We start from the raw sequence: 26,371 nt of genomic DNA, 5'->3' as shown, positions 1-26,371 counted from the left end.
ACGGGCGCCTTAGCGTTTGAAAAAAGAGGAAAACTTATTTTTCGCCGGATTTGGTGAAAAATAAGTTTTCCTCTTTTTTCAAACGCTAAGGCGCCCGTGTGCTGTGCGATGTCAGCGCACGTTAAAGATCCCCAGGTGGTCGAAATTATTCCGGAGCCCTCCACTACGGCACCTCTCTCTTCCTTTCTTCTTTCACTCCCTCCTTTACACTTCCCTTGCGGCGCGGTTCAGGTGTCCAACGATATATGAGACAGATACTGCGCCATTTCCTTTCCCCCCCAAAAAAAACAATTATTCAATTATTCTTTTTTCAAACAAATTTTCCCCTCTTCTTTTTGTCTTTTCGTGCCTTCACACGATGAGCCATTTAGGTCGAAATATGTTTACGCCTACGCGTATGCGCTGTAAGACGTTTCTATCATGGATTTTCTTGCTACAGACCTTTCCAACCATGCAGAGCGCCGCGGTATTGGTCGCTGGACTGCTTATTTCATCTGGCGCTACTAATCCACTGCGCCGAAGACAGGAGCACACAGTGGCTTAGCGAACAATATGGCGGCACTCAGGTTACGACAAAGCTCAGTTACGACCGCCTCACCCCCGTGTTACCGTGTGGCAGCCACACATGCTCTGAAATACTCAAACCTCTCTTTAACCCCTCGAAACTGTACCTCTACAGCACCCGCACCGACCCCCCCCCCCTCCCTGTGTGCGTATACCTACATCATTGCCTCTACCACTGTTCCGTGGCCATAAGATCCCAGCACTTCCGCAACCCTCCTCTTCAATCCTAAGTTGCTTAGCTGGCGTCGTACATATGGGACAACCAACTAGCTTTGGTGCGGCGAGCTATATGGACATACTGGATGCTTAGTATGAGTCCCTAAATAACGTGGTCCCTCCTTCTTTCTCTTGGTGGAATTATATATCTAGCTCCAGGTGATAGTTTCGCATTGACCGTCAACTGGCTCCGTCTCATTCGCCGGGCAAATACCTGTCCCAGCTCCAGCTTGAGTGTCTGCCCGAAGGCCGGCAGTTCCAGGCTGAGGTCGGCGCCGCCACCTCCGCCCCCGTCCTCCAGGTGTCGCCGCCGTCGGCGCCTTTTCCGGCGCCGCTTCCGCGTCGGGGGCCGCAGGTCCACGTGCGGCTCAAACACCTCGTACTGCAGGGCCTCTGCGATGGCACACCAGTGTAACGTTACACCATTAACACACGAGAAAAATCAGCCGCGCACAGTTAGCAGCAGCGTTGCAGTTTGATCTACACCGTGTCCATGCCCTGTACTGACGCCATCACGCCAGCGACGAGCACGGAAGAAAGGCGTAATAAGGGAGTAAGCTGTCCTTGAGCACACTCCCTTGTAGAGGACAGCTTACTCCCTATTTGCTCCCATATATGCGTATTTGTGTTTAGAGTGCAGAGATCTATTGGGTGAATCTAGAAGGACCACAACAGGCGGCATTCTTACCTGTGTTTCCCGCCCCGACCATGAGAAGCTTCTCTACTTTGGCCACCACTTGACTGATAAACTGGGCCTCCAACTGCGTATACAGGAAAGATGGAGAAAAGAAAAGTGGTGCGGATTCAACAAGCGCTCCTCGGGCGCGCCTTGCCAACCAATATTACACGGACGTCAGTTTTTTTCTTTTTTTGGTTTATTAATATTTGATGCAATACAGGAAATAGGCAGACACTGCTTGGACCTATAGCCAGCAGCGAGTGATGGGTCGAATGTAGAAGGTACGTGCATTGCAGGCAACCATTTGTCAAAGTTATACCCCTGTCACACGGGCACAGCAAAGGCCTTTGAGAATCAGGTCCTTACATCCAAAGGCGCAAGGAGTGCAGCTACACAGAACATATGTTGCGCCTTTGTCGCTAGGGGCCTTGGGGGAGAAGACGCGGCCTTCGAGAACCTGCGATTGCAGTGCCGTCCAATGTCATAAAGCAAAAACACTGAAAAAAATACAGATGCAGCCAACAATGTTTGAAACATATTGAAAAAATACGAAAGGTGTGTCTGGCTTTGCTTTTCGTATAGGTATTTACATTTTATGCCCGGACTTCAAGACAGTCACAATGTTGCAGCAACACCGAGTGCCCCAGGTGGCCAAGGCAGTGCACAAAATCTGCTGGTGCTGGCGAGAGTGGATGTTGCAGTTCTCTTAGGGAAGCAATTAGAATAAAAAAAATTATCTGAGCCCAACGAATGAACAGAATTTTCCATTCCAATTTTAAAACACTCACTCCAGCCGCATCTAGCACAGCAGCTGGTGCTAAGCCTCAACGACTGTTTCACTTTTGGGCTGTAACGTCTAGCTGCGTCCCTGCTGCTTTGAACTTTCGGTCCTTTGGTGAGCAGAGGTGTGTGCTGGAAAAGCCTTCGAGGAATGCCGTGTGACAGGGACATTAGAGACGTCAGTATACGGAACTTTACGAGAAACGTGAAACGTTAGTTATCGCTATAAACCCTCGTAAAAGTAGCAATGAGCGGTAGTTTCGTTTAATAACGAAAAGACAAATGGACAAAAACAACACTACACGATAAAGTACCAATGGACAAAAAGCATGCTGGGGCGGCCAGAAAAAGAATGTAAACCAATAGGCTCCTGCCTGTGCCACTACGTATAACAGGCTTAGTACCAATGGACATATAGTATGGTGGAGCTGCCATAAAAATAATGTAAACCAATAGGCTCCTGCCTGTGCCACTACGTATAACAGGCTTAGTACCAATGGACATATAGTATGGTGGAGCTGCCATAAAAAGAATGTAAACCAATAGGCTCCTGCCTGTGCCACTATGTATAACAGGCTTAGTACCAATGTACAGTAGTTTCGTTGAATAGCTAAAAGACAAACAGGTAAAAAAACAACACTGCATGACCTCGTTCCCCCACCTAACGAGACATTTCCGCCGAAAAAGTGCCGAATCACAGGAACCCGCCGCGCGGTGTGGTTTGAATCGAAGTCGTGCGTGCGGCCCCTTCTCCCAACAATGCCGGGGAGAAATGCAAACGCGTGCGAATGCGACCGCCGCCCGGACAGTGATACGACCGAGTCACGGAACGGCGCTCGTTTATACCGCCACCCAGAAGCGACGACAGCGCGCACGCCGCGTGCGACCGGAACGTTAGGGCCACCGCGCACGATTACCGACTTGGTCCGGCGCGTAATGAAAAGCGCGAAGGCGTGGCCAGGGTCTGCCGAGTCGCAGCCGTGACCATTACCGCGATATACGCACCGGAAAGGAGTTTGCGGAAGAAGGCTTCTGGACGCAGTCGAGGAATCTCGCGTGGTGGCCGTTAGCCGATTTACGGGAGGGGATCTTCGCTTAGTTTTGTATACGCGTATACAGGAATTCGCGTTTTCAGATCGCCGCCGGGCATTGAGACTGCTACATCGTGACGTTGCGTCGTGGGTCGCTCGCAAACCAAACCAGAGTGGGAAAACGGTAGAAGTACTAAGCTTTTATTAATGAGAGTCATCTGTACCCGAAGAATATGTGTCACAAGTTGCTTTGCGACAGTTGCTGATTTTCGGCTTAGACTGTGCATTAAGCTCCTCGACTTTTAGTTCGTCAGATTTGAGCCTTTAATAGACGTTTTTAGCATACCGGAGACGTACTACCGGAGACGTATACCGGTTTACCGAACCCCCTCATGCGATGCGCAGTGGCTCCTCCTCACCCCAACATTGCCATCGCGCATGCGCAAGAGGGGTCCGGTAAACGGGTATACGTCTCCGGTAGTACGTCTCCGGTATGCTAAAAAACGTCTATTAACTCTCTACGTCACGGTCGGAGATATGCAGTGTAATATCAAGAAAACAACTCTTATACAGACTCTGTGTTTATGTCTACGCGGAAGAGGCCTGGAGTCACTCAAACCAAGGAAAGCATAGGGGAACGTTACCAGAAGACGACCGGGCCGTCGCCGTAGCTTATAGCAGACATTCCCTCTACATGCTCAGGTCGTGGGTTCGGATCCCAGCGGCCTAGTCTACGCGACTGATTTTTCTTTTAATTTCTCTAAAATAATTTCCTGTTGAAAATCACTGTGCGACTGATTTCCCTCTGTGATGAATACCACTGTAAAAAAAGTGATATTTGCCTTCTCTGTCTAAGCTGACAAACTTTCAAGACACCGGTATACAGCATGCGTGTTTCGCTTTCCTCAATGCGTAGTGGTGCTTTCAGATCGAGCTTTTGCCCAGAACGAGAAATGAACGAAAAGTTTATGTGCTCCTCGATTCCGTACTCCCGATATTCTTGGCACCCGCCGCGGTGGCTCAGTGGTTAGGGCGCTCGGCTACTGATCCGGAGTTCCCGGGTTCGAACCCGACCACGGCGGCTGCCTTTTTATGGAGGAAAAACGATAAGGCGCCCGTGTGCTGTGCGATGTCAGTGCACGTTAAAGATCCCCAGGTGGTCGAAATTATTCCGGAGCCCTCCACTACGGCACCTCTTCTTCCTTTCTTCTTTCACTCCCTCCTTTATCCCTTCCCTTACGGCGCGGTTCAGGTGTCCAACGATATATGAGACAGATACTGCGCCATCTCCTTCCCCCCAAAACCAATTATTATTATTATTATTATTATTATTATTATTATTATTATTATTATTATTATTATTATTATTATTATTATTATTGAGATCGCCAGCTCGCACGTCAGGATCCTGTCGCTCCCATCCATGTTCATGTTTTCGCTCCGCTGAACCGTCCATGCTTTTACCGGTCTGCACGCAGTTTTTCATCACGACTTCTCCCCGTCTGTCGTTCTTTCCTTCTTTGTCGCTGCTATCGTTTCTTCGTGGTAGCTACCCTCTATACTCGTGAAGCGAAGGTACGGAACGATTGATGTTTCCCTTGCTAAGAGACCGAACTGCTGTCTGCTAGCTCGCATCGAAGTGATCAAGAAGGGAGCTCCAAAGCTTATGAGGTTATGTACTGTGTCTATTCTGTTACCTTTAACGGAAATATAAATAAGTAACTAACAACAAAATTGCGCGGCTTGAAAGTAGCGTCGCGGTCGTGGATTTAGGAGCAGGACGCGATACCCCTCACTTCACTGAGCAAGACCTTTTCCGATGAATGACCACAATGATCGCCTTCTTACTACGAAAAAAGTATTAAAGATGTAATGAAAGCCACTGCCCCCCCCCCACCCCCCCCTCCCGACTTTCTTACGTTCTTACCCTGCATTTTTAAGGCTTCTCCGTAAATACTCTTCTAGTCACGCTATACACTACACCTGGAAATTGCAGCGACAGTTTAATCACCATTGACTCCAAGAAACTCCTCTCTTCTCATTCAATAAGGTAGTGATACCCATTGATTCTGGACGAGCGCATTCTTTCAGTCAAAAGTTGCATATGGACGTAATTTCTTCGCATATGTCGTAAGATTGCACCATAACAATCCTAATAACCGCAAATCCCTCGTCGAAACGTTTGTAGTTTTCTGCTGTTTATTTCAGACCATTCCCATTGATGTGTTCATAACCGCATTTTACAAAACTCCACACTTGCCTCGCGATTATTGACAAAATCGCACCTCATTGGTTTCCTATATGGCAGTCTTAATTACTCGGTGCAAGAGCAGGTCAATCTTTAAAAGCAAATTTTGCTGCGCATCGGAAATTTAAACGATACCCATGAATATGTTGATAACGTTGCAGACGACGTACACGAGCTCACACGAACGAAGACAGCGAAAAACGTAGACAACACAAGCGCTCATGCAACAAAAGCGGTGTATGAAATTCGCTGGTCTTGCGGACGCAGTTACATCGGTTAAACCGGAAGGTGTCTAAATGAAAGATTAATGAAGCACAGGAGGAAGTCGGCAATTACAGGGACGGGAACCTTTCTGTGTACTGTGAAATAAATAATTAAAAGCCTTGTAAACCTTTGTTGGAAGCGTGCAGGATGCTAGATATATGTAAGGGCGATAACTGAAGCAGATTTGATTAGAAAAGTGGGTGCATCTTGTGTCAGTGCACCATCCATTTCAATGACTTTCAAAGAATCAGTGTTTCTAAGTGCGGCCACCTGATGTCGGCTTTTTCAGGTGGATGACGTCATAAGGGAAGATGTATATATCACGCATTGGTGTAAATAAGCGATTAGATGGAAGTGAGCGCTTGTGTTGTCTGTGTCTTCCTCTGTCTTCGTTCGTGTGCATTTGTACGTGGTCTGCAATGCAACAGCAACTCGCCCACCAGTCTGTACGTCTGTTCATAACAGTTTACAATATTCCACAGTTGTTTCACTGTTAAAAGGGGTGTCCAAGAAAGCTGAACTTGCTTCTCATATATTCTATAGTAAAGTTGGACGGCTTAGTTCTGCTCAGCAGACGAAGACAGAAGGTTCGTCCCGCAGCAGTTTAAGCAGGATCATATACCGTAATTTCAGGTCTGTAGTCCGCACCGGGTGTATAGTCCGCAGGGAGAAATTTCGGCTGAAAATAAGTTTTTTAGATTGTCCGCGAGCAGCGTACAATGGGTAAGAAAGCATTTTATTGTAAAAAGTAAAACCGCGTTTTATTAGACCGCACTTATTACAGTCCTAGAGCCCATCGGAACGTGCTCACAAATGTGCCCACAGATACAAGCACTGAAAAGCAGCCACTCTTCGCTAACGCGACAGCATTTGCTTGCATATCGAAGTTGATTGCATATCGGTGCCGATTTTGCTGTTATTTTGCACGGTAACATGTCGTAAGCGCCCATTCGGAGCACGTTTTTTTTTTTCTTTCATAGCAACCGGTAGGCTTCTCCGCCTTTGACAAACGATTGAAAAAATAAAATCATGTACAGTCCGCACTCATAGCTCGTCCGCATGACGCAAAATTTCAGCTTTTTAGCATGTATATAGTCCGCGGACTGTAGTGCGGAAATTACGGTACGTTTCTTTTTTTCCCTCTTCACGTCGCGGTCCCGCAAACGCCGTTGTGATGAATGCGTTTTACGTCAGCCCTGTGACACCCCTTTTGGGTTGGCCTCTTTCCCTCGTACCACTTTCCCCATTCTTCTAAACGCGTATAAGCGCTAACAGAAAGAAGCGCGGAGCCCGTTAAACGGAGCTGACGCGCTGCCGGAAGATAATCGGCGCGCGTCACCCAGTTTCGCAAACCACGTGGAGTCGACCGCGCACGTGCCCCGTTTAACGCGGGACAATTTGCCCGGCCTCTCTTGTACGTTGCTCCATCATGAACTAATCACGAGCACAACCTGAACACATTTCTTATTGTGTAAATAGTTTTGTGTATATTACCTCTCCCCCTATCCTCTCTTCCTGTCCCCTCACATCTTTCATTTCATTTCTCCATTCTGCCTGCTATCCTTTATTTCTGCTGCCCCAGCTCAGGTGCTGCAGTATCGACAGCAGATACCGGGGCTAGCAAAAATCTTTTCCTTCCTTTTTGTTATTATTTTAATAAAACCACTTACTACTACTCTTGTACGCCGAACAGCGCCCGCCTGTTGACTGACCACCATCTCGTATGTAGTGCACGCCGTCTTGAATTCCACTGCATTCGCGCGTTTACAGTGTTTTTTTTTCAAGAGCGATATCCTAAGGTACGTAGGGCGGCTAGTGCACATGGGGCTATAGGGCCCGTGGCACTAGAGCGTGTGGTATTAGAGCGTCTGGTACAGAGTGTGAGGTACTAGAGCGTGTATAGTATTAGAGCGCCTGGCACTAAAGAGTGTGATACTAGACCGTGTAGTACTAGTGCGTGTAGTAGTACTACGTGTACTAGAACGTGCGGTACGATAGTGTGGTACTAGACCGTGTAGTACTAGTGCATGTAGTGCCACTACGTGTACTGGAACCTGTGGTACTAGAACGTGTAGTATTAGAGCATGTGGTACTAAAGGCGTGGTACTACAGCGTGTAGTACCAGAGCGTTTAGAACTATAGCGTGTGGTACTAGTGCGTGTAATACTACTACGTGTACTAGAGCGTGTAGTATTACAGTGTGTGGTAATACCCGTGTAGTATTACACGGCCGCCATAGCGTTTCGCCTCCATCGAAACGCAGCCGCCGCGGTCGGGTTCGAACCCGGGAACTCCGGATCAGTAGCCGAGCGCTATAACCTCTGAGCCACCGCGGCGCGCTTTTTCGTGTTTGCTAAAATGAATTCCAGAGCGACACATTGAGTCAGTTGCCGGGATCTTTCCTTCCCTCGTGACCTAAGTTAACTTAGATTATGCATTCACATCATATACCTAGGCGCGCTTGCGGATCCTTCACACACGAACCCAGACGGATTCTCTCTCAGATCGCATCGCTCCCATGCCAATCGCCCTTCGGGCCCGCAGCCTCCCGCGTGCCTCCAACCTCCTCATGACACCCATTGCCTGCAACGTGTCTCCGATTCTACATCCAGGACGCAGGCTTGCCCAAGCTTCCTATCACTCCGCGCCTCCACACAGTCACACTGTAGAACGCACCCGCGCCTCCATACGCGGATCTCTGATAGCAGCAACTCGGTTCATACAGTCCCTCTTTTCTTCATACCCTCTCTGCTCTACCAACGGTCCGTACGCAGACCCGCCGGACAGTACCATCTTGGAGACCCTCTCGATTGTGCATGATAATAATAATAATAATAATAGATTCTCGGGGAAAGGAAATAGCGCAGTATCTGTCTCATATATCGGCGGACACTTCAACCACGCCGTAAGGGAAGGGATAAAGGAGGGAGTGAAAGAGTAAAGGAAGAGAGAGGTGCCGTAGTGGAGGGCTCCGGAATAATTTCGACCACCTGGGGATCTTTAACGTGCACTGACGTCGCACAGCACACGGGCGCCTTAGCGTTTTGCCTGCATAAAAACGCAGCCGCCGCGGTCGGGTTCGAACCCGGGAACTCCGGATCAGAAGTCGAGCGCCCTAACCACTGAGCCACTGCGGCGGGGACGATTGTGCATGCTGTTCAGGAATTCGCACATCTTCTTCCAACCCAGCGGTACTTGAGTACGTTGACTTCCAAAACGTCCTCCTTGCGTTTCAAAAGCCAACTATATACTCTCGGATATACTATGACTGACTAAGATTTGGCACTTCTGGACCTGTAACCTCGCATAGTCACATTAAGGTGGATCCGCGCGCATTCAGGGATTGCTGGGAATCAGCTGTGTAATCAGTTCGCCCGCGAGACGTTTAACATGGCCCCAGCGATACACTGGTCCCGACAGGCAATATGTGACGAGGGCCTCGTGTCAAAAAGCCATCTCCCAGTCCTATATCCCCATTTCAGGCAGGAGCTGGCCACTGGCTCTGTTCCTTAACTGCGTCTATCTATTCCCTAGACTTATACACTTCAGAAAATTTAGGCAAAAACACTCATTATACTAGAAAAACTTTATCCGCTCTGACCCCTCCTGCCCCAGCTGCCCTGGACTCTATGACGACCCAGCACACTGTCTTACTTAGCGTTTTTCCTCCATAAAAACGCAGCCGAACCCGACCGCGGCGGCTGCGTTTTTATGGAGAAAGAACGCTCAGTGAGATAGTGTGCTGTGCGATGTCAGTGCACGTTAAAGATCCCCAGGTGGTCGAAATTATTCCGGGGCCCTCCACTACGGCACCTCTTTCTTCCTACCTTCTTTCAATCCTTCCTTTATCCCTTCCCTTATGGCGCGGTTCAGGTGTCCGCCGATATATGAGACAGATACTGCGCCATTTCCTTTTCCCGAAAACCAGTTATTATTATTATTATTATTATTATTATTATTATTATTATTATTATTATTATTATTATTATTATTATTATTATTATTATTATTATTATTATTATTATTATTATTATTATTATTATTATTATTATTGTTGTCCTGCCCCTCTTCAGTCCCCTCCTTCCCCCCTCCCTTCCTCCCTCACCGCCTCTCCTCTCCTGGCATACCTGGCTGGCTTCTTCTCGTGAACAGGTCCAGCTCATCCTGGTGCAGCAGGCGGAGCACATTTCGAACACCGGATTTGTGTTCTGAAATAAATTACCTTATTCCTATAACTGTCCAGGCCCAAGGTAAAGAGAATCTTGAGCATTAACTATACTATACGCTGAGAGCGTGAACGTAACAGAGCTAAAAAACAAGAAAAAATTAATTAGGCCGTGTCTATAGTTGGGCTACAGTGTATTTCCTAAGCACAGCCCGACGTATTCTGCAGGCCGTGAGCAGAATTTGGCAATTACACGCGCCCTTATCTTTGCTTCCGCAATATCCCACAACGAGCAGCAGTGAATTTTGAAGGGCATTCCACACACAAAAAAACCTTATTCAACTGAATCCGTATCTCGACGGAACTGGATAACAGTACATCACTAGACATAAAAACAGGAGTGTATTCGCAGGGCACAGCATCTTGATGAGGAAGTCACGTTCATTATGTATTTTATACGTGAAAAAATTGTCGCCACGACTGCGTGCACCTGGCAAGGAGCGGTCGAAACTTCCCTCTGTATTTTTTTTCTCTCAGGCGTTTTCGTCACCCGCTTAAGACTTGAACCCGGGCCAGCCTGGGCGCTTAATTCCGAGCTCCCCTTTGAAGATTGCGCTCGCCTGATAACGAGCCGTGTGCGGGCTATTTACGAGATGCCAAATGAATAAAGTTAAAGGGAGAAGTGCCAGCTCAAGAAGCGTCAGGCCAACTGAGCGATCGAGTTTGTTTTTGGCACCGAAAAAGAAGTTTTCATTGCTCGCGAAAACAAGTTCCTTCCCGGAATCCGTATTTAGATCGCGCGAGGCTCGTGATGTGGAAACAGCTACCGGTACTGTTGCATCTGTGTAAGTTAGACCGTGGCGTCGGCGTGTTTGCATTCGTTTGTATACTGCCGACATAAACAGCTGTGCGCCTTGCCAAAATTACTTAGAGTGTTCGCAAATAGGATGGGAACGCATTGCGGCTCTCACTAAATGTCCCTTGTTGCACTTGAGACAAGAATACGAAAAAAGCTACAAAGTTCGTTTGTTTGTTTGCTTCCCAGGGAGTAGACGTGACAGTGGTAGCACAGTGACTAAGTTAACATTGGCGTTTTTTTTTTACACACTCCGTAGAACTAGTGGGTTTCATGTAGGTGAGAACGCGACGACATCTTAACCGCTTACATAGACTCATAACTTGCTTGTGATCATTTTGCGAGATGCTGTTCTGACGAAGGCCACGCGCCGTCAACTTACTCCCGACAACGGTCTGCAGGTTCTATTAACGTGTAACACATATCCTTCTAGCTTTGCATGGCAAATCAAGAAATGTAAATCAAGCCAGTCTTGAATCCCGCTCCCCCAATGCGCCCCTCAATTGCAAGATATAATAATAATAGTCGAATTTTGGGGAAAGGAAATGGCGCAGTATCTGTCTCGTATATAGTTGGACACCTTAACCGCGCCGTAAGGGAAGGGATAAAGGAGGGAGTGAAAGAAGAAAGTGAGAAAGAGGTGCCGTAGTGGAGGGCTCCGGAATAATTTCGACCACCTGGGGATCTTTAACGTGCACTGACATCGCACAGCACACGGGCGCCTTAGCGTTTTTCCTCCATAAAAACGCAGCCGCCACGGTCGGGTTATTGCAAGAGATAGACACGCTTCTTCGGGAGGATCCCCAGGTGGTCGAAATTATTCCGGAGCCCTCCACTACGGCACCTCTCTCTTCCTTTCTTATTTCACTCTTTCCTTTATCCCTTCCCTTACGGCGCGGTTCAGGTGTCCAACGATATATGAGACAGATACTGCGCCATTTCCTTTCCTCAAAAAAACCAATTATTATTATTATCTTCGGGAGGACCACGATTATCATTTCGCCCCAACACGAGTGACCTTGAGTGACCTTGCCGTTCCTTTCTTATTTTCTCATCAGTTCCGCTTTTCTCGCCATTGACTTCGAGGGCGCGATTATAAGCTCGTGAGTCCTCAACGCTGGCCCCCGACTGCGTGACTGGAGACGAGAACGTCAAGACAAAAAGTTAAGAAACAAATAAATGAGTAGTAAGAATGAATACGTGCGAAGGCTTTCCTTCTGCGCGCATGACGTGTCCCCGCTGTCTTCACGGTGGTTGCAGCAACCGCCCGTCTCTGCTAACGCCCAACTGCACGACTGGCAGAGGTCGCGAGCACGGATCCCTCTCTCTGTCGCGCCCCACAGCAGCGCTAGTGTGCCAGTACTCTCTCCCACTCCACTATAGAAGTGTGCAGTAGTATGTATGCTGCATCCTCTGCATCAGCAAGGCTTCGATCGTGAGTTGAGAATTCAGACAGATGTTTGCAAGTGAATAGCGCGTTAATGATTAGCTCGTGGAAATAGCCGGTGATGTGAAGCGTCCGCCTAGTTGCCAAGCCTTCCCGCCGACGAAAGACTCTTTTAATTAAATATTAAGTCAACTAGAGAGGAGGAGGAGAAAAAATAACCAAGGAAATAAATGGCAGAACAGAGATTATGACTTCAAGATTGTGAAGTTTTCAAGCGACAGAATGATCAGCACAAAGTAGTTCATACGTTGCAGTGGCAGTACTTCACTGTGCACGGTGCAGAGAAATATTTGCACATTTATTTTGCTGGTGTGCATTGACTAACGCCACAAGATGTTTAGTGCTGAAATAACATCGTACTGTTATGCCTCCTGCCGTCACTGCTGAAGTGTTGAGGTGAAGCAGGATAGCATCACGGATGGTTTTATTTGGTTCTTGCAGTTTTTTTATTATTTGCATTATGTTACTATGATAAATAAAATCAAGAAAATAGCGAAAAATAATCTGCCCGCTTATGGCCATGAGGCCGCGAAGAAAATTATAAAGCCCTCGCGAATATTTATTGCTAAAGAAGTATTAGACATGGTGCAGAACACGGTATCGGGACTGCCGCCGTACAGTTTGTTCTGCTTGTTATTAATTTACTACAGTGGAAGCATATTAAAACCCTGGCTGGCGCTTTTTGGCCGTAGTTATCCTTGCGCTACAAAAAATATTTAATTACATAGGGGTGCGCGAACTTCGGAACATACAACACAAAGAATGCACCGTGAGACACAATCGCAGACAAGCTCAGACAATTGTTGTCTGCCCCGAAGTTAGCGTACCCCTATGTATTATGAACGGCCAACCAGCCCCCTTCAAAAAAGATATAACATCGTGATCATTACACCCGCAGTAACTGTTTACAAAACCAGTAAACGACGCCAAAAACGTGCCGACACAACTGCACCCTGGAAGAGAGGGAAAGGCTCAAGAGAGAGTATAATCTTTTTTTTTTCGTAGCCTCCGTATGGTCACCAATGTATGGCCAATATTTGACAGACGTATGGCCAACATATTACCAATGTGCGATCGATGCATGGTCTGTGTACGACTAACGACCGCTTCACACTAGCAGGGAAATCGCTGCACCAACGTTTTCGACTTTCGTATTCGTTTCTGTTTCGTATTCCGCCCTTGAACAGCTGGTCGCAGCTGACAAGGCTTTTCGAGCACTGCATGGTTTTAATGAAATCATTACAAGCGCGATGACCAGACATACGCAGACATGCACGGGGTGCTTAAAGACACGCTCGACGTCAGCCTGACCTCGTAGTGACAGGCGCCACGATGAAGGTCACCCCAAGAGGGCGGCGCCGAGCTGTCTAGGAGGGCGCCGACTGCCGTCAGTGATCTGGCAAACGTCCTCCCGTAGGTCTGTGATGCGGCAGACGCGGGTGTTCCCCGCCGCCGACAGAGGGGGCCATGCTACAGCCTGTCAATCACCGCTCGCTCTCTATCGCGGCGTGTCCGTTACACGGTGAGGCTGTGTAACGTTTTAGTTCTTTCTCTCAGGCGATGCCCCTTGATGTCGGTGGGGGTGGCTTTCACTCGTCGGGAGTACGGGACGGGGTTTCGCTGGTGACTCAACTCGCTCGAAGAGTGCTTTTCAAGCGAGGCGCGATTTCTACATCTCCGCTGTTGTAAGGTTGTCTGTGAGGACGTAACACGATGTGAGCAGATGGTGCCGCTGCAGTGAGTTTAGATAGTATGTATATATAAGCTTATTCCGTGCTCCTGCCGTAGGTCATAAGTGTATAAGGTTATGATCAGTCATATGCATGTTAGGGTAACAAAGTGGGTATGAAGCGAACGAAAACGGATGAAATGGAAGGGAGACGGGGGGGGGGGGGGGGGTAGTTTTGATTGGAAGGAGCGACTGTTGCTCCAGATGAAACAGCTAACTGAAGGTTGATGGAAGAAACCTTGCTCGTATAGCGGATTGAATTGGATTGTTGTTGGCGGTGGTGGCGGTGATGATGCTGTTCTGTAGTATATCATAGTCATCACAGGTACTCCGATCTCAGCGTTTGTGAATGTTCGGTATTAGTTTCGTATAAAAATTGCCAAAGTGTTCCTTTGAGGTTCGCCTCGGGAAAAATTGCATTTTTACGATTGAATTAACGTTTCCGGCCCAACGATAGTCAAGCCAGTCAAGAAACCTCGCCTTCCCGGCATGCCCTTGGCGGATGAAGCGCAGCGCCGCCAATTTTTCCTCTGGTTAGGTTTGTATAAGAAACTGTTTGACCAGGTCCACCGGCCAGAATACGCCATCTGCAGTACAAAGGCATTCCCCATTGATTTCTAATCAACAGCCGCCGCGGTGGCTCAGTGGTTATGGCGCTCGGCTGCTCACCCGAAAGACACGGGTTAGATCCTGGCCACGGCGGTCGCATTTCGATGGAGGCTTGCGAACGTTAAAGAACCCCAGGTGGTCGAAGCTATCCGGATCCCTGCACTGCAACGTCCCTCATAGCCAGAATCGGTTTGGGACGTTAAACTCCATGAAAACGAAACGCAGCCAATCTCCAATCAACACTGCCATGTGGTCTCGGCGCAACCGTATCCCAGTAAATTTCCTAATGTCGTCTCCCCAGCTGACCCTCTGTCGCCTTGGCTACATGCCCCCCTCTATCTCCCCCTCCCCCCCGCTTGAAAAATTTTTCTGTCCCCAACAAGACAGTGGCTTCCCCAGAAAAGCTACGCTTTCAGTGAAACTAGAGCCTTTGTCGTTATACGTAATGCGGTTATCTATCGAGAGAGGCCCGCTTCAGTTTGTCTTCAATGTCATTTGGTACCGACTCTTAGGACGAATATAAGTTGGCCTGTACCGGTAGACTACGACATTCAAATCAGGAAGAGACTGCTCTCACCGGAAACGAACCTTTGTAAGCTGGAATATACAAAAAAATACACAGCAAATGTGCGACGCGGATACCGGAGGCTACGCTACATCGCTTCAAAACGGCAGCAACCAGTCCCCCTAGGTGCGGAGACGTCACGGTTTTTAATTGAGCGCCGGGAAAACTTTAAAACTCAGATTTCTAAGCCACAAATCGGTCTTCTGCTACTGAACAAGCCTTAACATACCCGGAAGGAGTCAGGTAATCAATTTTTATTAAGAAGAATCATTATAGCCATCTGTAATTATCCTGCGTGCATATTTACAGGTCGCACCTAAAGTTCAAGGACACATGGTCTGCTTTTGAGCCGTGTATAGTCGGTCATTTACGACACCCCTGAGCCTCTTAATCTCTGTAAGTGGTGGGAGAAGTATTATTCTGAGTTATGAGATCCTTGATAGCTTCATAGGCATCTTAAATGCCAACACGGAGACCCTGCAGCCTTGAAACTTTTGATGTGCGCAAAAGTGTGTGTGTGTGTGTGTGTGTGTGTGTGTGTGTGTGTGTGTGTGTGTGTGTGTGTGTGTGTGTGTGTGTGTGTGTGTGTGTGTGTGTGTGTGTGTGTGTGTGTGTGTGTGTGTGTGTGTGTGTGTGTGTGTGTGTGTGTGTGAGAGAGACAGAGAGAGAGAGAGAGAGACGACGACGACGGGAAAACCCAGACTTGAAAAAAACGCAGGCGAACCGCACGTACATTTCTCAGGTCTGAAGGAGGTGTATGGGTGCACAATCAACTCGTAACTGCAAGACGCGAAACAGACACTATAACGTACAATTTAAATACGCCGTGAAGGTTATTCGCTGTGGACAGTGCCAAGCGAAGGTCGCCGTATCGCCCACCGAGGTCAGGACGGGGCTTATATACAGTCTGACGCAAGAAGTGACTGTAATCCAGCCTCGCCTCATAGCCCGTCGCTAGTCGACGCCTTTAACTCGTCATCGGACGTAATCTGCATGCTTTCCGAGTGTCGAAGGTTCTGAGTGTTGCTCTCGTCAGGGCAATAAGAAACATAGTTAGAGTGACAAGGCGACGGCCTTCCATTGTCCGATCAAGCGAAGGAACCTTGTTTTTTGACGCGAATATAGCCCCAGCAATCATCCGATGTGTCTAAGGGAATTCTACAAGGTGTGGCAGGCTTCCAAGGAGGGACTAAATTGAACTCTTTTGGACCTAGAAGAGTAATACCCCTGTCACACTAGCAAATTTAATGTCATTCGTTTCGAATGACATTCGCACCTAATGCGATTAACCTGCTGCTACACGGGAACATTTAATGTCATTAGGTTCGAATGACATTCGCTATCGAATGAGTTCACGAAACTCATTCGCATTCGATGTCGAACCGAATGTGTACTCTGGGCACCACACGCGCAGCAGAAACAAGCGACGCGAAAAAATTGTGTGCGCACTGTCAAAGTTAGAAATTGTATTTATTTAGTTCTGCTAAAAAATGTTAATTTTGGTGCGAACTTCTCCACATTTGTAGCTGTCGTGGATAGCTATTACTCTCGGTCCCAGCAGCAGCCAACGGCAGCAGCCGGCCGTGAAGCAGGGCCTTTCCCGCGACAGCCGATCATTTTGGGTTGCGTGTTTCTTGCTCGTTGGCGTTACATGTTCGTTTAGCTCGGGAGTACTTAAACATGTCACTGAGCACTTCACCTTTCAGAAGTCATTTCCACGATCCACGCGTCGCCGCGGGCCACCGTGTCAGCCATTTTGTTTGTTTACATTTCGCGGCTTTGTGGTTGACTTTGTACTTGGCTTGGTTTTTGATGGCTGAAGTGCCGCAGAATGGCCAAAAATGATATTTTAAGCTCATAATATTGCACAGAAATGTTCTCACCCGCTTTTGAAACACTACACGACAGTTTGTAACATATTTTATGCGCGTTGATGTGTTGGAATTCTACTTTTTTTTCACTGATCGTCACTGCCATCATTTTCGAATGACATTATTTTTTACCGTGTAGCACCGAAAGACACCGAATGACATTCGAGGCAGCGAATGACCTTCGATTGGAATGACATTAAATTTGCTAGTGTGACAGGGCTATTAGAGACAGGACACACGCTTACTCTTACTTCGGTCCCTGTCTGTGTATGCGCTAGTCAATATGTTTCACAGCTACAACCAACTATCCCAAATGAAAGCCTTAGCATTTGGACATAGGTCGCAGTTTGTAACGATTTTTTTCCTGTTTCAATTCTGTTGCGCTGTAGCCGCGTTGCGCATGACGTCATGAGCGCCATGGTGGTGGTCCACGCCTAGCTTGTAGAGTGCGCGTCGGAGCGGTTGTAGTAAGATGATTTTGTAAACGCGCGGCTCTGCAGTGTGCTCCTGGTCTCCAACATGGCGGCAACTATGACGTCAGTACAACCCATCTGCACCTCTGCCGTCTGGCACCTGCTATGTCGGAGCTGAAAGCTGGCAGACGACGCCATTTTTGTGCGAAAACACTCATACGCTCATGCTGCATCTCTGCCGTCTGGCACCTGCTATGTCGGAGCTGAAAGCTGGCAGACGACGCCATTTTTGTGCGAAAACACTCATACGCTCATGCTGCATCTCTGCCGTCTGGCACCTGCTATGTCGAAGCTCAAAGCTGGCAGACGACGCCATTTTTGTGCGAAACCACTCATACGCTCATGCTGCATCTCTGCCGTCTGGCACCTGCTATGTCGGAGCTAAAAGCTGGCAGACGACGCCATTTCTGTGCGAAAACACTCATACGCTCATGCGCCAACACCGGCCAAGAATCTTGTCACCGTACGTACGTTCACAGTATGAACAGTCTTAGTCAAAAGTCTTAAGACCAAAGGCCGCATAAAAAAGCCGCATAAAATAGCAATTACGGCACTATTAAAGAACGAATGACCTTGAAATGCTAGCAGAAGTTTTTTTTTTTTTGCGGTAGAGAAGCTTCCTGCTTGACTTGTGTTTTGAATGATCCGCTACACGGAGCATTCTAGGGTCATTGATTTCGCTGCAGCCGAACGCTGTGGCCATAAGACTTTTGACCAAGACTGCACGTACGTACGATCTTTTTCCGTTGCCTAGAAACTCGGTTAAGCTCGGGGGAGCTTCAGGCGAGCTGCGTGAGAGGTTGCTCGGGGAGAGCAACATGGGTGGCACAATTCCCACCCGTGGCTGTGACAGGAACAGCCACTTGCCAGTGCATTGACGCATCCCTTAACCACTGCTTTAGTAGTGGTATGACCACTCGCTGCCATCTATGAATGTTAAGTAGAGAACGACCCATTCTGCATACATGGGCATTAACCCACTCAAGGTATCACGTCATACTCTTAAAGGGACACTGAGGAGAACTCCATCATTTTTTTTTTGCTAGCAAAATCTGATAGTTCGGCATTCGAAGATGAAAAAGTTTTTCCCGCCGCTCTGATTCAAACTCAGGGAACTCTTATGACGCCACGGCAACTCTTATGACGTCTCAGAACGGAGTGACGTGGTACGTGACGTAAACGCAGACTCCGTGATTTCTGACAGCTAGCGGTGCGGTGCGCAACCTTCCTTTGCCAGCCTCAGAGATTCGTGGTTTCCATGAAGTAAGGAAAATTCTTCCAAGGTGGCGCCTCTTGTCCTAGGAAGTCATCACGCTTGTACTTGCGAGATTGGCCTGTGGCGGCGACACCTGTATTTTGGTTCTTGCTATTTTCTACATTACAAGAGCTTTGTTTTCAGGAAGAGTGGCGTTTTTGTGATCAGGAGCTGCTATTCTATCGATATAAGCCAACTTCAATTTCTCCTCAGTGTCCCTTTAAGGCGGAGCTTATGTGTCCCCTCCAATTGAGGAATGAGCACCTAGATGCTTTCGCACGTCTACGACGTTAAACTACGTTAAACCCCGACCAATTTTTATTTTCTCTCTCGGGTGAGAGGCGGCAGTGAGCGACTGCACTACCAACACCGCTCGCATATTCAAAACGACAACAGACGTACTGGGCTGCTTTGAAGCCAAAGCTCAAAGGGTGCACATTTATATATTTTGTGCAGCACGCACGCCCTGACGGCGACAAAAAAAAAGTAAAGGCACGCGGGAGGAGGGTCGTCATCTTTTTGTCTCCTCTAGCGCTTCGTGAACTTCCGACGCTGGATTTCCGCTGTCGACGAGCTTGGCTGCGGTTCCTACCTCGCCTTTGCGTGCGTAATCGCCATATCGCGTGACGCTCTTGTGGCAGCAAAACGAAAGAAAGAAAGAAAGAAAGAAAAAAGAAAAAGAAAGAGAGAAGGAGAAAAATAAAGAAAGAACGAAAGAAAGAAAGAGAAAAAAGAAAAATAAATAAAGGAGCCGCCCAGCAGGCAACCGCAACGCGTCGACGCCTTCGGAATAAGCCTTTCCCGCGCGATGTGTTACATCTGCGGCCTGCCCTCCACATTGCCCAAGCGCGAGAGAACCCGCGGCATCCGTCATCGGTCGCGCTCTGCTTCGAACTATACGCGAGCGCGTGCACTGCAAGTCGCTTCCGCGCTGACACACACACGCGCGCGCATGCGCAACTGCGTCTAACACGCGTACGTTGCATAAGCGAAGACGTGTCGCGCGAGGGCCTTGCATTGCGTCGTCTTGTACCCCGCGGGGACTGCGCTCACGTCGCTCGTTAGGCGCGTTACGTCACCTATAATGACGTCACCATTGCTATTTGAATGCACCTTAGCAGCTACCTTCGGAGCAGGTGCTTTTTTTGGATTGTGGAGAGAACATGCGGAAGCTTCGTGCTTTAACTATGTGTCAATAATGGCGGCGCTCTTCGACCCTTTGTGAAGGAGCTGAAATAGTATAGCGTGATACGTAAGCTTTAACGTCCCAAAGCATATGGACTACACTCTAAGCAGAAAGGAGTAAAAAGGGGGTAAACTGTCCTCTAGCACTCATCTTTTCATAAAAGGGAGACATTCAACTCCACAAAAGGGAGTAGAGGAGAGGTTCATCATCATCAGCCAGACTACACCCACTGCAGGGCAAAGGCCTCTCCCATGTCCCTCCAATTAACCCTGTCCTGTGCCAGCTGCTGTCGCCTTACGCTCGCAAACATCTTAATATCATAAGGCCGCCTAACCTTCTGCCACCCCCTGCTACGGTTGCCTTCTCTTGGAATCCACTCCGTTACCCTTAAGGACCAGCCGTTACCTTTTACTCCCATATAGGCGGATTCGTGTTCAAAGTTCATGTTCATGTTCATATAGGCGGATTCATGGTCGCCGTACTGGATGGGTCTGGATTATTTTCGACCCATGTTCTTTTTTGTGCAGACCGTATAGATTGTACAGCGCGCGGGTGCTTTTGCATTTCAGCTCCATCAAAGTTAAAGACAGGCATTTAGGCTACCGTCTGGATAAGGGGGGTAATACACTGCGGCGACGTCAGGTGAAGTTTTTTATTTATTACAGAAAATGGATGGCTACAGGCCTGACTATTATGATTGGGTAACCTGTCCGTTGCTACCATTGTTGCCTTTTTGTCGCACAAGAACGAAGCTTAACGTGGAAGTGGACGACAATCTGCGTCATCGCAACGTTACATATTCGAAAAGAACTGGCGGGACAAACATGTCCCAAATTTTACTCCAGATTTATCCCCAATTACAGCGTCTTTCGCGTCGTCTTCTGTCGTTTTTCGACACGAGAGTCACGAAAAGCACAGCTATCGGACGTCAGAGCGCGTTAAAGAACCCCAGGTGGTGGAAATTTCCGGAGCCCTTCACTACGGCGTCCCTCATAGCCTGAGTCGCGTTGGTACGTTAAACGCCCCCATGAACCATAACAATCACAACATTTTAATTTTACAGAGCTCGAAATCCGAAAGGTTTTGGTTTGGCTTGTAGGGGTTTAACGTCCCAAAGCGACTCGGGCTATGAGAGACGCCGTAGTGAAGGGCTCCGGGAATTTCGACCACCTGGGGTTCTTTAACCTGCACTGACATCGCACAGCACACGGGCCTCTAGAATTTCGCCTCCATCGAAATTCGTCCGCCGCGGCCGGGATCGAACCCGCGTCTTTCGGGTCAGCAGCCGAGCGCCGTAACTACTGAGCCACCGCGGCGGGTCAAAGTCCGAAAGGAGTTGTGCATAGTGACCCATTAATGAAACAAAGTGAGTTGATGTGAAGCGAATTGAACAGCGATAGCTATTTCCCCTTTCCTTTGACTATCCCGGCCGCGGCGGTCTAATTTCGATGGAGGCGAAATTCTAGAGGCCCGTGTGCTGTGCGTTGTCAGTGAACGATAAAGAACCCCAGGTAGTCGAAATTTCCGGAGCCCTTCACTACGGCGTCTCTCATAGCCTGAGTCGCATTGGGACGTTAAACCCCCATAAACCAAACCAAACCAAACCAAACCAAACCAAACCTTTGACTATCGCATCTATTTAGCCTCGGCGTCCTCCGACCGCTGTTTAGCAGCGCGCGAAGGGCCAAGGCTGTTTCTCCGTCTTGCACAGGCGCACTTCAGCAAAGCATCGAAGCAGGCGTCGCGTCATGTTTCTTCAGTCGCGCGATGGGCCGACGGGGAAGCGTTACGTCACGGACGTCTCGGGGCGCGCGCCGACGGCGGATTAGCGGAGCTGATGGATGCCGGCTGAGCGACCTTCCTGACAAGGATGCGAGCCGAGAGAGGCGACGAGGACGCCGCAGCACAAAGAGCAGCCACTCGCAGCAGTGCCTGTCTGTGCACTGTCCTCGTTCATCAGACAGCAGCGCACATGCAGTTTGTTTTTTCCGTCGTCTTTAAACACAGATACACACATACATGCACACACGCACATACATATATGCACACATATACTTACCCATGGTAAAATAGCGCGGAAAAACACGAGGACGGAACAAACACAACGACACGAGCGCTGTCTTTCAACTGGTGATTTATTACGCACATGTGTACATATACTGTCCTCGCCAAACACTAAACAGAACAAAGAAATATTCAAGAAACACTGCGCCATCACTGAACATCTTAAATCTACATTTCTACAAATGCATGCTCCAAAAAGGTGATTTCGCGGTTAGCCAGTGATAATGAGGGCTTGCTAATGCATGCTGCACCCCCCTTGTCAATATGATATGCCTCTACTAGTTCCCTTACTATCTGATCTTTATGTTTGAAGATGACGGATGTCTGATGAAGCAATGGGGCGCACGTGTGCTTACGTTGCCTGCAGTGCAGCGTCAAATTCGAACCGGCTGCCCTGTCCAAAGAATTGTGATGCTCCCTCAGGCGTTCGTTAAGACATCGCCCAGTCTGGCCAACATACCATCCACCACATGAAAGGGGGATCTTGTATACAACACCTTCGACACACTCAACCCTCCTCTCTATGTGTGATGTGGTGCAGCCACCACCGAGCCTCCTTCCTAGTAGGGACTCTCCCTTCCGCTGCACAGCTCGGCAAACTTACATACATACATACATACATACATACATACATACATACATACATACATACATACATACATACATACATACATACATACATACATACATACATACATACATACATACATACATACATACATACATACATACATACATACATACATACATACATACACACACACACACACACACACACACACACACACACACACACACATACATACATACATACATACATACATACATACATACATACATACATACATACATACATACATACATACATACATACATACATACATACATACATACATACATACATACATACATACATACATACATACATACATACATACATACATACATACATACATACATACATACATACATACATACATACATACGCGCGCACACACAAGCAAGTATTTTAGTTCAAAATGAGGTTTGAAATCACAGTGCACTAATACTACTCTCTTCCATAGTAACATATCCAAGGAGTGTACCCTAAAAGGCGCGTTCAGAGCAGTCTTCCCACAGGTGCAGTCATGGAGAAATGTTTACGAGATGCGGATTCGCTGTAAACAAATTTACTTCTGCGCGTCCAGACAAAACAGATCAATGAAAATCGCAGATGCATACGTGCCACATCTGGTAGTGTGAGTACCAACTGACTAGCTAGCGAGGCAACGCTGAAATAATTTTTTTCCCCCGAATCCGCATCCCGCAATGTTTTGTCCACGACTGTGCGCAAGATAGTTACTTTGTTTGCGTAAGCTTTCTATTCAAGGTGGCCAAGCAATTTCAAAGTTTCTCATTCCTTACGTTATCAGAACATTCGTAGTTACGTTTTACGTACGCCCTCTGCCGCGTGTGTAACTAAATTAAGTGTTGCACGGCAGAAGGTGAGGTTCCAATCTCTTGAAGGCACTGTCACATAGCACGGTAGATCATGCAGAAGGATCTTTTTACCGCCGGTTGTTACTTATGTTGCAATTACAGCTCTGACCTTATTCTTTTTTACTATATTGTGGTTGCTATTCTAGCTTCATTTCATCATGCCAAAGTTATATTGTTACTATTTCCCCTCCTGCACCTCCATATACTTCGTCTGCATCGAAATTTTGTTACGCACAAAATTGTTCTGTACTGTTCGTGCATGCAGCAGATGGCGCAAGGGTCGCATGAAATTTCGTCTGCTTTATTTTGGCTCGTTCGTTCTTCGATATTGTAAAACTTTTTCCACAAAAACTTCTTCGCGTCTCGCTTATGGCACCGAGAGGTATACCATAAACTCGATTAAAAAACAAGGATGACAAAGGCTCCTACACAAACTTGAGGCTGCAACTCATAGATAATGAAGCAGATTATACCAGCACCAGTCACAGGAGGAGCAACAACAACGTGATTCAATGTAGAGGCGACTTGCTCTGGTCTGACCAGCTGCCCTGATTTTTTTTTTTTCGCTGGCTTCCGTCCTCTACTATAGGGTGCTGCCGAGCCTAGCTGTCTATCCTTGTCTTCTGCTTTTACTGTTTCTTCTGCTGCGCGCAGAAAAGTAGGGGAAAGTGATGGATCCGTGACGCTGGCATCTAGGCTTTGCGAGAAGCAATTAAGCAGACGACGCCGCTGCCAAGTCGATTGCCTTGTCCCGCGGTTATTGCCTGTCTTTAGGCCGCTTGTTTATTGCCTTCTTTTGTAGCAGCACTCCGTCTGAGGGATATACGCAATTAATTCCTTGTGATTTTGCGCCGCAAAGAGTTCCGACAAACACGGACGCCGATCGCACACGCAAAGCCAGGGTATACAGCGTCATTAAGTGCATTGGACCTTGGGGTATTGACAACGCTCAGTGTCTCGAACGTATATTTGAGAATAATTTGTGCAGATAGAGCGTCTTCGTGGTTGTGAGGTGCCGCTTGAGCGACAGGGTCGCTAGCTGATTTTTTTTTTGTTATTTTTTTTTTCAATTCCGGGTCGGGTTTCTTTTCGATATGAAGACGACGCGGATCCTGCTGCCGCCGAACTACACAAATGTTCAATAAAAGTTTTTCACTCGATTTCGAACACATCGGACTTTTTCAACAAGTCGCTAAGGGTAGACAGCTGGCCTAGTTGGTTGTTTGCATTATTATGGAACATGGTACCAGCGCAAGAGACAAGGACGAAGGGAGAAGACAGCACGAACGGCCGACTAGAAAGTATGTCGCTAAGGGCACCATGCTAAGGGTACTTGCGCTGGTACCATGTTCCATAATAATGCAAACAACCAACTAGCCTAGCTGTTTACGGTTAGCGACATACTTTGTTGTCCGGCGTTCGTGTTGTCTTCTCCCTTCGTCCTTGTCTCTTGCGCTGGTACCATGTTTTTTTTTTTTAACAAGCAGTGGAATGCAGACGCAGAGAACCTCTTCACAGCGACACCTTTGTGGGTGACCTTCTGAGGGTGGTTTGCGGTATCCTCAGCCTCGCAACAGAAAAGAGAAGGTCGCGCAACGGAAAGCTCCGGCGCTACCTGCCGTTTATTGAGAGCTAGTGAGGTGTGCCTGACGAGTGGCGCATATAGTTTCTTAATATTACTTTATATCTTATATTATTAATATAACCTAGAGGGAAAAGGGGCTCACCCGCTTCATTTGCCGCGCAAAAAGTTATAATGACGGAGTGCTGATTCAAGTGCCGCCATATCTCTTAATATAGTAAGCTTCCAGGCTAACACGCGCAGTCTTGTCGGCAGTCTTACATAGAATCCTAGTCTCAGCCAAACGAGCCACGCATCCTCTGCACTTACGTGCGCAACCAAATGTGCAGCACTTTTTGCAGCAGAGGCAAACTTTTTAGAAGCAGCCAACGTTTGATTTTTTCATGTCTTGATGCTTGCTTGGCCTTGAAGCTATCTTTCTAGATTGTTCGCTCTCCTCCCCTTCACCTCTGTTGCTCGCCTTATTCAAGGCGTGCCTTCCTTCAATAAAATTCAGTTGTCAGTCAGCGCTTGTGCCTTGTCCTTTCTTCTTGTGTGGTTGCATTCTTTAGCGCTGCTCCTTTTCCTTGGTTAAAAAATGCACCAACTAGCCCTAGAAAGAAGTTTTACTGATGTTTCTTTATCCTGCAGGGAATGTAGCGTGTGGGCTGATGGTTGTGATCACGATGACGACGTACAGTCTTTTACAAAAGTAAACAGGCCAAGGGGTCTGCTTCTGAGCCCTGCAGCGCGGCGCCTCCTGCATACTCAGGGACTCTATTCTCGCGAAGGCGGGAGGAACTTTGGCCCTCAACCCTCCCAAGCTTAGGGCTGTGAAACGTGCTTAAAAGCCTCGCTACACGGCTTGGAAGCCAAAACGCTTGGGCTGTATAATTTTGACAGAGACTGTACGTCTGTGTCTGTGCATGCGGGTCGCATGTTGGCAGTCCGCTTTGGGCACGCATAAAAAAAAAGGCAGAAAAAATGCAATGAAAAAAGACAAAAGGGGACCTGTGCGGACCGCACTATAGTAAACGTTAGTGGAAGCAAGAATCCGCGAAAAAAAAAAAAGGTCTGCGGCTCTCAGCAGCCGCCGCAGGAAAGACCCGGCGACGCTGCAGCGCTGGGGTGCGGCGCCGTACAATGAAACGGGTCGACCGACACATAGTGCTGCTGTTCCGGAAGTCAGCGCGGAAAAGCTATGTGTGGACAGCGGAGACAGAAGAGAGAGGGCAGCACCGGCGCGTTCATTACAAGCCCGGCATCCTCCTTTAGGTCTGTGGCCGCTTAGAAAGGAGAGGAAAGAGAGATAGAACAGAAAGAGGGGCG

The 26,371-nt window shown here is 47.9% G+C and overlaps 1 protein-coding gene across 1 annotated transcript in view; it reads right to left on the bottom strand.

Moving 5' to 3' along the window:
* LOC144110506 (A disintegrin and metalloproteinase with thrombospondin motifs 18-like) overlaps window positions 1-26,371 on the bottom strand; it is a 156,778-nt gene that overhangs the window by 37,319 nt on the left and 93,088 nt on the right. Inside the window, exons 2-3 of the mRNA XM_077643481.1 lie at window positions 1,469-1,541; window positions 995-1,173 (exon numbers count right to left, since the gene is read on the bottom strand). Of these exons, the coding sequence (XP_077499607.1) occupies window positions 995-1,173; window positions 1,469-1,541 (252 nt within the window). The remainder of the gene's footprint in view (window positions 1-994; window positions 1,174-1,468; window positions 1,542-26,371) is intronic.

The sequence above is a fragment of the Amblyomma americanum genome, chromosome 11, assembly GCF_052857255.1.
Source record: "Amblyomma americanum isolate KBUSLIRL-KWMA chromosome 11, ASM5285725v1, whole genome shotgun sequence".
NCBI classification, from domain to species: Eukaryota; Metazoa; Arthropoda; class Arachnida; order Ixodida; family Ixodidae; genus Amblyomma; species Amblyomma americanum.
The sequence above is the reverse complement of the archived record's forward strand: the minus strand, read 5'-3'. Positions and strand labels throughout refer to the sequence as shown.